The sequence below is a fragment of the Panicum hallii genome, chromosome 8 (assembly GCF_002211085.1).
Source record: "Panicum hallii strain FIL2 chromosome 8, PHallii_v3.1, whole genome shotgun sequence".
NCBI classification, from domain to species: domain Eukaryota; kingdom Viridiplantae; phylum Streptophyta; class Magnoliopsida; order Poales; family Poaceae; genus Panicum; species Panicum hallii.
Genome location: NC_038049.1, coordinates 4,461,666 through 4,474,258, shown reverse-complemented (window position 1 = coordinate 4,474,258; position 12,593 = coordinate 4,461,666). Strand labels below are relative to the sequence as shown.

The 12,593-nt window shown below is 41.5% G+C and overlaps 1 protein-coding gene across 9 annotated transcripts; it reads right to left on the bottom strand.

The window, feature by feature from the left end:
• Positions 1-980: 980 nt before the first annotated feature.
• Positions 981-12,170, bottom strand: LOC112902451 (cysteine-rich receptor-like protein kinase 25). 9 transcript variants are annotated; one of them, XR_003230582.1, is made up of 12 exons: positions 11,695-12,147; positions 9,800-9,893; positions 8,647-8,819; positions 7,712-7,970; positions 7,273-7,492; positions 7,019-7,142; positions 5,679-5,897; positions 3,396-3,794; positions 3,051-3,149; positions 2,806-2,955; positions 2,219-2,362; positions 981-1,392 (listed from the first exon to the last, which is right to left on the bottom strand). XR_003230582.1 is itself a non-coding variant. In XM_025971536.1 (12 exons), the coding sequence occupies exons 3-12, from the start codon at positions 8,785-8,787 to the stop codon at positions 1,214-1,216; spliced, it is 1,947 nt and encodes a 648-aa protein (XP_025827321.1). In that variant the 5' UTR covers positions 8,788-8,819; positions 9,800-9,893; positions 12,064-12,170; the 3' UTR covers positions 981-1,213. The 9 variants fall into 9 exon arrangements, 7 of the variants coding, with proteins under 7 accessions (XP_025827321.1, XP_025827319.1, XP_025827322.1 ...); XM_025971536.1 differs by having other exon boundaries at positions 2,219-2,375; positions 12,064-12,170; XM_025971534.1 differs by having other exon boundaries at positions 2,219-2,375.
• Between the last annotated feature and the right edge of the window lie 423 nt (positions 12,171-12,593).

Genomic DNA, 12,593 nt, shown 5'->3' with positions numbered 1-12,593 from the left:
TCTGATGCTCCACTAACCATATCCTCAAACAAACCATGAAGATCAGAGAGCTATAACTGTGGAACAAGCTCACCAAAGTTGGCGCCAATCCAACTCTGTTTGCTCCTCCGATCACAATGCAAGGCTGATGATAGCAAGCTTTTTCTCCTCTCTTTTCTTTTGTTTCTCCTTTGTTGTTCTTTAAGCTGAACTAGTGGTTGCTGCTCTTGACTCTCTAGCACCTGTCTCACACACCTGTGTAAGGTATGTAAGAGATTAGAATTTGCTCTCAAACTCATCTCCACCGTCCTCGATGGATGCAGCTATGCAGGTGTGCAGCCAGGACCAGGAGAAAGAGCACCGACCGAGCTCTTGCGACACGGCGATTTTGGACCTCCTCAGGTCTCTCTCCAACAACCCCCTACTCGCCTCAGATTCCACATTTTTCTCGAGCTGGTCGATGAAAGTTTTCTTTACTACTCGATCCACACGGAACTGATTGTTGGAGTACATTTGCCAGCCACGAGGCGATCACTAAGAATGTTTACGCGAGTTCATCGAACACTCATGTAAAGAAAAATGGTATCCACCGATAGTACGATAGAGTCGATTACTAGAGAGCCTGCTGGTGTTCCCCAGCTGCCCCTCTGTGTAAAAAGGAGCAATGCACATTCCATTCCTCATGAATTCAGTACGGGACGTGATTTTTGGCGCCAAAGTAAAACTCATCAGGCCCACTAGGGCCTAAGTTCTGCAAGCTCACCAGGCCCATTTGGAAGCGTGTCAAATGTGAGCGCGGGGGCTAGTGGCCTATGTAAGAAGTTTTGGCCCCGCCCCCGGCATTTTCATTCTGTCATTCATTCTCTCACTCACATGCAGAACCCAGTTTCATCACGCCTGCTCTGTTTCGGGGGAACAGAGTAGCAGGCAGGAGCTCCGCTCTGTTTCGCAACAAGAAAACAGAGTGGCAGGCAAGGCAAGGCTAACCACCACGCAGGAGATTTCTTCGACCGATTATCTCATCTACTATCTCAGACCAAACAGATTCAGAACACGAAAGACACGTCAAGGGAAGGAGCCCAGGAATGCCTCAGTCATTTCGACTACCACAAGCGACGCCTAAACACGGCTCCGTAATCAAGTCATTACTACTTTGCGGACGCCAGGCCGGTAAGTAGTAACAAGCGAACAAGACCTGAGTTCCATGGCAAGTCTTCTCGCAGAAATCAAACTATCAAAGTGATGCATGGTTATCTGATGAGATGTCGGGTGCTGCTTCAGCTTTTGCAGGATCCAAGATAGACTTCTTCAAAGCTTCCAAAGCTTTTGCCGTGCGAGCCCGTGCATCATCAATGTCTTGGGCAGCCACCATCTCATTGACAAAAATCTCAACCCATTCGTTGGCCACACTACCTGCCAGAATATGTATGTATGAAAGATAGTCTGTCAATATACTGTTTGCTACATCCAATTGTAGTTATAGGTTTTTGAGTACTGTCTGCTACATCGATCTTGTGATTTTAGGTTTATGAAATTAACAAGATGCTACAGGAAATAAATGAAATTTAACTGACTAGTGCGCTATCCAAGTAGCTATAATGCAATGGCATAACCACGAATACAATGAACTTGCAAGATTGTTAAATTCTGAATAGGATAATGCAATGCAAATATTTGAAAATTTGGTGCTCCTGAGTTTAGTGGGTAGGCAGATGCATTGCAGCTCTCATAGATGGTGAACACCTCACATAGAGCTCCATTCATCCATTTGACATAATTGGGTGCAATCACATTCGAGTTTTGAACTGACACCAGATGACCTCAGTAGAATATAGCAATAATAACAGAAGTAAATGCAACTAACAATGTCAATGCACTGCTTTGTTTTTGCGGTTACTATTGAGTTGCATGCACCAACCAATTCAACCCAAAAACTTAAACTGATGGGGAGAGATGGGCAATTCACTTATACTTCAACACTCCCCCTCACATGTAGGTGTCCCTCAGGCCTGAAACGTGAAAATTAGGAGTTGGCTGCAATTATTTTATTTAATCGTGCCCGCTAGGATTCGAACTCAAGACCTCTGGTTTTGATACCATATTGAGTTGCATGCACCAACCAATTCAACCCAAAAGCTTAAGCTGATGGGGAGAAGTCGGCAATTCACTTATACTTCAACAGTTACTGTTAATGTGTATAAGCCTACTGCTATATATGCATACCCCATAGAAACAGTACCTTCAGCAGATGGCTGAATAGCTGTGGTGAGCCCATCTACAGATTTGCTGCCGGAAACAGACGGGATAGCCAGAGCCGAATCCAAGCACAGCTCATTCAGACTCTTCACTGCAGAATCAAAATCAAGTCCGGTAGCTTCAAGAGCTGTTTCAAGCAACTAAAATCAATTTAAGGAATCATAGTCAGTTTATTATTAGCTGCATAAATAATATAATTGGGAAATAAATGTTTAGATGTTGAGTTGGTGGTATGTAGAGTTAGGTTCGAGCTCACAAAGCGCAGCCATAATCGCAGCAGGATAAATTATACATCGACTGAGCCTAATAGCATCTGGAAAATGCATCTGACATAAAGAAGGCATTGCGGTTCACACATAAAAACACGTACCAACAAGGTAATTTTGTTGCAATCACTAGTCTAGTTTACCTGAAAAACAAAACTGCAAATGTAGTAACAAATAAGCTGCATCTTTTTATACAGATATCTAACTGATCCAAAAAAATGGTCAGACTAATAAAATCAGGAAGACTAACCCAAGAAATGATATCTTTCTCCATTTGAATATATAAAGGGGTAAGGAAGGGGACCTTATGATCTATGTTAGGGAAGACCGCCTTGAGGTGAAGGAGGAGTGCCATTCCTGGTGTGTTGAAGGAGCGGTGCTGGGAACTCTTGGCCTTCTTGTTGTGGTTGTTGGAGTGAGGCAAGGGATGGCATGGCTGGAGGAGCCCATCCTTCTGCAACGCAGATGAGATTAGCTAATTGTTGAACAATCCTGTCCAAACTGTAGATTTGGAAATTAGAAACAACTTAGCAAACTTAGCAAATCAACCAGAAGAGTTAACGGCGTCTCTGTTAGATCATGCAGCCTCTTCTCTGCCCCACAAGAAAACATTTGCCTCTTCGGTAAATCATCCAAATGATAATTTTCCTGGAGAAATAAAGGGCAGGTATTGATATATGAAATTATCTGAATTTTGATGCAGCCCAACTAAATTCGCTACAAGCTGATTTGCCAGAAATTATTGACAAAAATGTGCCAGACTTTAACTGTTATAAATAGTTGTGAACGGTTTGTTAGTGGAATCTACCAGGCAACATAGAATTTCAATTACGTCAAACGCTGGTGCTCTAAATACCTACTATATTCTTGTTTTTGCTTTCATATTAAGCTCACCTTAGAGACAACTCCTTGCGCGTCAAAAACAACATCCACAATAACCTCATCGACCACTTTACCAGTCTGTCTATTGAACAACTGGTTATTTATATCCTCAATGTTAAGGCCATTATTCACTTTAGTGCTCTGCACAATGAACTCATTGCCATATTGTGGTATCTTCTCCTGCGGTGGCAATGTTATGTAGATACTACGCTTAGATCGTGGCAGGACAATGCCTTTGTTCGGCAGTGTACAATAAGGCAAGGGGCTCGTCGTTTGAATGTTGAACGCCATGTAAAAATCTGTCCAATTGGTCAGTTGGAGTGATGATGACATTTGTTCATTAAGCTCAAAAGTAAAATGTAGCTCAAGTGGCTCAATCCCAAGCATATCATCCTTAGTGTAAGAGCTTATCTGCGACAAAAATAAAGTAAGATGCATTACCACAAGGATATATAATCTCAACCTACTCTTGCATATGTTGGATTGGCAAATACAGGAGCAGCAGAACATGGGAGGAAAAGGTAGCTACCACAAGTATGTTTTGAAGCGAAACCTTTTTAGATTGCATACGTATATATATGTACTCTTTTCTCCAATGAACCGTTTTTCTCACTAGGTTTTCGGATGGATTTTCTAACTAGGCATAAACATCATGGTAATCGTTCAAGGGGGGTGTTATAAAACAGCCTAATTCTATTCTATGTTTCCTAATGTTTCTAGGATAGAAAGTTTAGAAGGAAAGGACTAGGAGTCATAATCCTTGCCCGACTGATAGTGAGCTCTTACCAAAACTCTAGACTTAGTTCAAAATATATATAAGAGGTAGGTCTTTATTATAAACTGCCGAGTTCAGAAATAAAGATTTGTCCCTCATACTTGTGTTCTCATATTTCATTGTGTTCTTGTGATTGTTGAGAGAGAGAGAAAGGCAATCAAACATTCATGACGTGTTTCACAAGAAGTAGTTGGCTCTTAGAGATGCCAAAATCTCAGTTTAATCATTATACACAGCCTTGATTTGAGTTAATGGTTACCAGTGAATAGCTTTGGAAGCTAAAAGTGTCATCAAGAGGAATTGGCAAGAAGTAATTTTTATTGTTTTTGCTCTCATGAGAAAGTCATATAACAATTATTTTTACATTGCCATTGTAACACCCCGCTCCAAAATTTGCTTACAAACCAGCTCCTCATGTGGAATGGGCCTACATATGCATAGCACCTCTTTTACACTTTTGTCCTCACTCTGTGTAAAAGGTCAAAGGGTTAACCCGCAGATGCTATGTTTGGAACGACAGAGATTATAAGCTGATCCTCACCCATTAAACTAACAAGGTGATACTAAACTACCACAATCACAACCACAACTAGGTCACATGGGCCAACTACTACTATGAGATATTGGGCTGAGGTATTACATCCACCCCACTTAAGGGCTGATGCCCTCGGCAGCTCACCACATACGCAGCAGACTCCTAGAACCACCCCTCGTACACGGCCATGCTGCGGGCCAATCCACACGCACACGCGCACATGTAGCGAGAGTTCATGCTCTGAATACCACCTGTAACACCCCACTCCAAAATCATCTTGTGGCCTAGCTTCTCACGTAGAAAGGTTAACCTGAAGGTGCTATGTTTGGAATGACAAAGATTATATAAGCTGACTCTCACACCCCCAAAACTTCCAAGGTGATACTAAACCACCACAGCCATAACCACAATTGGACCACATGGGTCAACTACTACCATGAGATATTGGGTTAGGGTATTAAACCATCTGCCACACTTAGGACACACTAGTGTAAGGGTTATCCACGAAACTACAAGCACAGTGATACTGACTAGTATAGCCAATCATGTTTGGAGGTTGGTTATGTGCCTTTGGAAAATGGCTACATGCAGACATGCTAGTGGATGATTTTGTTTTGGTCTATTTGGCTAAACCTTATTAATAATATTGCCTCTGACAAAAGAGACGGTTCCTTTTTTTTCTTGTAGATTATCTACTTGTGCATATTACAGACACCAAGACCCGTGAGGGGAATTATGGAGGTATGTAGAGATTTGTAATAAACAAGGGCACTTCGGTGGTAGGTTGTTTTTCTCTTCCATCATCTAAAAAAATGAATGCCTTCCCTTGGTCACAGGTTTCCTAATTTAATTTAGTCAATACATACTTTTATAGTCATACGATGTACAAACATTAAATGCTAGAGATGATATTGAACAAAAACCTACCACTAGGGGTGATTAATAAGGCTCGGGATCCAGGAATATACAGGGTATCTGTGCTTACCTGGCCAACTGAAGATTCATTAGGCTTTCTTATTTGCCCATAAATACTTTCCATTTCGTTAATATCACGTATTACATCCCATATAAAAGGCCGTTTGCAGGGGTCATGCTCCTGACAAAGGAGTCCTATTTTGATGCACTTGATTACTTGAATCTGTTGGTAAAGCAGCGACATTTTCTTGGCTGATTTATTCCATCTGTGCCTCCATCTTCTAAGAACCTGTAATTTTACATGGCAATTCAGGACAATGCAAAACAATGATCTAATTAAAATATAAGGAAAAATACTTGACCCACGGGGGTAAGACAGCCCCCGAGCATTTGCTAAGCGAAGACCTTCTCATGCAGGTCGAGAAAATCCCCAAACGCCTGCCCATCCTTACACAACGGCACTGTAGCCCGTGTGAGACGACCAACGACCTGGGCAGGGGCCTTAGACCTATGCTTTGGTGTGGGACAGATGAGAGGATTTTTTTTAACCCCAACCTGAAATTTGCTCCCACAGGGAGTCGAACCCAGGACATGAGGAGTGCTACTAGAGCCACCTAACCAACTCAGCTAGAGACCCGTTCGCATTAAATGATCATTACTTTATGCAGCTGGGTCAAGGAAATGTCATAAAAAAATTTGGAACATACGTATGTGATTACTTTGTGCATTTATGGAATTTTGTGTTGTTTGCCAACAAAAAGTCCACATCAAATTTACATTTTAGGCCAATTACCTTCTCATTTCTATGCGGATCACAAATTAACGGATCACAAATTAACATACCCCCCCCCCAATTTACTTAACCTCTTTGGCATTTTATAACTCCAATTGCAGCTATGATCTTCCATGTACATGTCTGCTGCAAGTGCACAAATCACATCATTTAATTTGTCTTCAATTTCGCAAAAACACCCTTCAAAAAATATAATGCATTTTATTTCCTCAGCTTCCTTTAATATACACACCAACTCTAAACCTTTTTTTTTGTTTTTAAACCAACACAATACCTCCATCCACGCAGATGCAGTAGATGAAAGATTCCTACAGTCTGCCAAAAGTTCTTCCAATTTCCATATAGTAGTGTATATTTTTAAAGACCAAAATTCTAATTTATTGAAAATATTTTTTTTATCTCTCAACTATTGAAAGAAGTGTAGACTTGGTGCAGAAACCCTTATACCAATTATTTTAACCCATCTAACGTATATAGTTCATATTTGGTTAAAACTAGCCCTCATCCAATATGATAGAACCCAAATTCTTAGTGCTTAGAGAATATGTACGCAAACACAAGATTTCATGATCCTTCTAATAAAAGACCATCTAAATTGTGAGATAAAGCACTCTTACACTATTATTATCGGAGATGCCCTTCTGTCCTGTCACCAGCTCCATGATCATAACGCCCAAACTGTACATATCTGATTTGAATGACATTCTGCCAGCATGTAGGTATTCCGGAGCACAGTATCCTCTGCATAAGACAGCCCACATTGCATTATTGGATCAAGAGAAATGTAGAGAGTAAGACACATTGCATTATTGGATCAAGAGAAATGTAGAGAGTAAGACATGGAAAACAATCGTATTCAGGCATAGCTTACAGTGTTGCACAACGGTTTGCACACATGGTTTGTGACTTGTCATCGAATCTCGATAGACCAAAGTCTGTAATTTTTGGCACCATAAAACTATCGAGTAGTATATTGTCAGGTTTTAGATCCATATGAAAAATATGCTTCTCCTTGTGTAGATAATGCAGACCCTTGCAAATTCCTTTGATTATTTGATATCGTGTAGTCCATTCCAATCCTCTTAATTCATCTGCAAAACAATAAGGAGGTATGAAAAATTCCAACTTTTTATTAGTGCATGCTAAATGACATAGTAAATGATAAGATATTTTTTTTCTATAGTATATCCATTATTGTTTTAGCGATTGTCCTTCATTGTTTGTTGCATGTGAATAAAAAATTCTAGGTAATAAGAAAAGACGATACATAAGTATAGAGATGAACTGGACCACATACAACATTTTCATACCGGCAATATATTTTTGCAGACTTCCATTGCCAATATACTCAAAACAAAGCAACCTCTCTCTTATCTCAGCGTAAATGTGTTTCGATCCTTCTATTTTTATTGCTGTTTGCTCTGTATTTGCACAGAAACCAAGAAACCGGACTATGTTTTGATGGTTAACGTTCAGCAGGCTGTTAACCTCGCGATAAAATAGCTTCTCATCAATTGTGTAGCCGTTTTTAATCCTCTTGATAGCAACATTCCCATTGGGGAGGACACCCTGATAAAGATCTTTTGTCAGCATTTACAGCACGCTTAGCCCTGTCAATAGAAAATTGGATGGCGCAATGCAACAAACGAAGTTTGAAAACATTGGATATGCACTACCGAATAACTCACTTTTCATAATATAACTCTCAAAAGACATAACTTGGCTATATACCACCAAAACAGTAGCTTAGATAAAATAAGGACCTTTTTTTTTAAATTGTCAACGCGGCATGCGCATACCCCACCTGAAGCAATTTATTCATAAAAATCGAAACCGGCTCACAAAATCAGGGTTACAAAACACATGCCTCACGAGGCAGGATCAAATTTCAAGGTTTACTTGGTATTGAAAAACAATGAATGAACCCTAGTTGATGCAATATGAGCATCTTGAGCTGAAAAAAAAATATTTATCAGTGTCATGTACAAAAGGACAAATTATTCTTTGAATCCTTCCTCGAACTTTAAAGATTTTTTTTTATACATGCCCATTATGGGAACGTAATGTAAACGTACAAATTACGAATGTGAATCGTTTCAATTTTTTCGGAAATTTCTAAGTATGCTTTTTAGAGGGGTTTTCACGATTCCACTGAAGAAGTGGTTTGCGCTGAATATTATCCTTTTTTGAAAACATGGAAGTATCCCTAACATGGATGCACCCAATTTTCGTTAAAAGAGATTACCTTATAAACTGTAGCGAATCCACCCTGACCAATTTCTCGCTCTTCGGAGAAACTATTCGTGATTTTCTTTAAAAGCGCAAATGGCAAATTCGACGGTTCTTCCCTTCCATCAAGTATATGCTCCAACACATGATTCTCCATGTACCGTTGCTCAATATATTACGCAATCAGCCCTGTAGCAAGGAAAAATAAATCTCATTGACAACTGCACAACAAGATTAACCTTTTTACCAAACAGCATGGGGCCCATAGTACAAATTGCCAAACGCCTGGTTAATTCTTTGGTGCCAACAAGTATTTATGACAACAACCAATCTAGTCTGCCACCAGAATTTTCTAGATCAAACATCATTTTGTTAATTATACAAAGTAATCTGCATTTCATACCAAAAAATCATACAAACTAGAGAGGGACAACCAGCCAGGCGATTGAAGAGAAGGTCAGAGTTTAGTAACACAGGAGGTAGCCGCATGGAGGGACCTGGCGGCTGCTGGTTAGGGATGACTGAAGCGTCTTTTTTTTTTCAAAGCAAACACCATAATGAGGTTCAGAATAAGTTGCATTTGAGTTTATCAGCACCGGGTTGAGCAATTGACTTGAAAAAAAAAAGCTACTGTTTTCCACATTATGACTGAATTGCCAAAGAGTCATGACTCATGAAGTTGCGAGAGAGGAGGTATTAGACCTATCATCTATTACCAGCGTGGTGGACTGGATGTTGGTATTGGTACAGCTACCAACATGCAGTTCCCTAGCTAGCAGCACCGCTGATGACATAGAACCTCTCAACTATAGATGTAATTTTTTTAAACATAACTTAATGGGATATTTACTTTTGTGCATGTAAAGTCCACTCTCCAAATGCTAGTTTTTTTTAACATAACTTAATGCTATTCGACATCCTAGATGTAGCGATTATTCTACACCCAGCAGTTAAATTACTGAACAAACTGATTATAAATTACTAAACCAAATATCAGTATTGATGAACCACATTTAGTAAAATACTATTTGTAATCACGTGCAGTAGTTATTATTGGAAATTTATCCAATAATTAGTTAGGTGTAGCTACATCTAGTGTGCAGAATAGTACATAGGTATATATATGCTACATGAAGATAATTTCTTAGATTTAGGCCATTTTCACTTACATGGCAACAAATGCCGGATAGCCAACAGGGAGGATGGATGCAAAAAAGAAACATACACCCCTCCCTCCGCTCCTCTTCACCTGTCAACTTGAACCTGCAGCCAGATGCCAACATCAGAATAAGATACCGCGCAAAAGGGCACATAGAATTAGATACCGGACATGATTCTTATGCCCCACGAAACCAGTTTCCTGGTCACCCTGCTGATTGTATCTTGCTCCCAGTAAATCCTGCATTCCATAATTATAAACGCAAGACAGAACACCGTTGCAATTCGCAAATTTTCGATCATCTCCTGACAAAAGGCACTCCATCACCACAGTTGAGACAGCGTGGCTGACGACCAGCAGCTGCCGGCTCAATGGTACCCATTCCCATACTGGACCAGCCCGTCACAGACGGCGGGCATCTGCGCCGGCACTCCTGCTCCTCGACCGGTAGTCTGCCCGCAAGTGTCAAGGTGGGAGTGGGACACTCGACCGGCGACGCAGCCATCGCCACCAGTGACACCATCCTCGTCGTGGCGGCAGCCGCACCCTCAACCAGGGTTTTGGGATTCAAAACTGGAAAATTTCTATTGCTACCGAAATGGGCGAATTTCGGAAATTTCGGACCGGTATTCAGTTGTTTGACCGGTCAATGAATTTATTTTTAAATAAAATTTGGATAGAACTTGATAGAAATTTGGGCATTGATCACTCCTGCAGTAGATGGTGGGGAGGATTGGGGAGATACGGTGAGAAGCTAAGGAGAAAGACGGCGAAAATCATACTATTTCAGCATTTATCATAAGGTGAGAGAGGCACAAAATAGGTCTATAATTAGGGTTTATTCACGTTTTTATACCTAGAGCAGTATAGGACTTGTATGGACCACGGTCATGGCACAAAAATTCAACTTCGACCAAATTTTTAGGAAGATTCGATTTTGTTTCTGTCCTCACCGAAATGGGCGAATTAGGTCGTTTTGGACCGAATCCCAGAACCTTACCCTCAACCGGCGAACCAGCAGCTTCCACGAGCGTGTTAGTGTTCACGGTGCCACCCGGCGTTAGCCCCTCTGGCCTGCTTCCTAATATAACGCTATTGCCATCCGCCACGTAAACTTAAGCCACCGTCGTCGAAGGCTCGAAGCATATGGGGGAGGATAAGGTTAGGGATGACGACTGAGGTCCGGCTGTTATACAGAAAGGAAGGTGGCCTGGCAGGGGCAAATGGATTATTTGGCACAGCCTACAGGCTATTTGACCTGGACTACCATGTAGGCAAAAATGGTATAAATGCAAGAAATCATCTCCTACAGAGTTTATGTATGACTTATTCTAAAACTAGCATTTGGAGAGAGGATGACAAAAGGTTAACTATCTCCAAACTAATGAACTTTAAAACTAGGTGTGTAAATCCCTCAATTTTATAAATATAAACCTAAGGCCAACCTGTCATTCCCTACAACTCTTTCTCCAAAATCAGTTCTATACTTTTCTCCCTACTCTCCATCCGCCCTCTTTTCTCAGAAGCGAGAGCGCATCTGGCATTCCCGTCCACAGCGGAATGATACTGCGCACTGATGCAGCAGGTAAGAATGACATCCATCATCAGTGCAATTAGGGCGCCAGAGATTTCTGGAAAGTATATGATTCAAGTTCATGCCGGCCAGCTCCAGCGAAAGGGAAAATCCGTCAACCCGTTGATCAGGAAATAAATCGCTAGAGATCAGGGCTGTATGCGGGGAGCTCTCTCTTTCATCATCTTAACAAAAGGAATAAATAGCCGAATCGAAATTTTTGTGCATGTGAAATCCAACGATTTGGACACGAAAAAACAAAATACGCATTGTATCATTATAAATCTATGAGGAGTGGTACTGGTATGAGCGAGCTCCACCACTCGGCTTACCTCCACCGATCCAGACGCCATCATAAGGGGAGAGGAGCTGGCCAGCATCGACGTACTTGTGAGAAGAAAAAAAGAAAGAGGATTAGCGAAGCGGTCGCTCCCCTTCCTCTATCGTTGCTGCAGCCTGGAGGGGATCTCGGCGTTGGCCGCTGCGTCTCCGTTGGGCGCGAACGCGAAGTCGATCTCGGTCGAATGGAGCAGAAATCGACCGCCAGGGGAGGGGAGCTCCGCGGGGAGGGCAGTTCAGCGACGGAGGGGATCCCCGCGGAGTCTCGGCCGGCGGAGGGCGATGAGGCAGGCTGAGCGCAAGCACCGCGGGTAGATGCTATGCAAAGGGCCAGCGTAGCTGATTCGAGCGATTGAGCTCACCTTCGCCGGCGTCAAGGGCGTGGCCGCGAGGTGGAGACAGGAGGGAGGCGGCGTAGGTAGAATTGTGAAACTTCGGGTCCGAATCGCGTTGACCAACGCGCATTTTCACCATCTCCAATGGATCGCTGATCTCTCCTATCTATGGCTGTGTTTAGTTCGGCCGAAAAAAAAAATTCAAAGGAATCTTACCAATTTGAAGTACTAAATAAAATCTATTTACAAAAATTTTTGCATGGATGGGTTGTAAATCGCGAGACGAATCTAATGATGCTAATTAATCCATAATTAAGCAATAATCAGCGGATGGTTACTGTAGCATCACTGTTGCAAATCGTGTATTAAGTAGACTCATTAGATTCGTCTCGCGATTTACAGCCCATCCATACAAAAAGTTTTGTAAATAGACTTCATTTAGTACTTCAAATTAGCAAGGTTCCTTTAGAAATTTTGCGTTTACGGTTTTTTTGCGTTTACGGGGTGGAAACTAAAGAGGGCCTATATATTTTTGTTCTCCATCACCGACAACACTT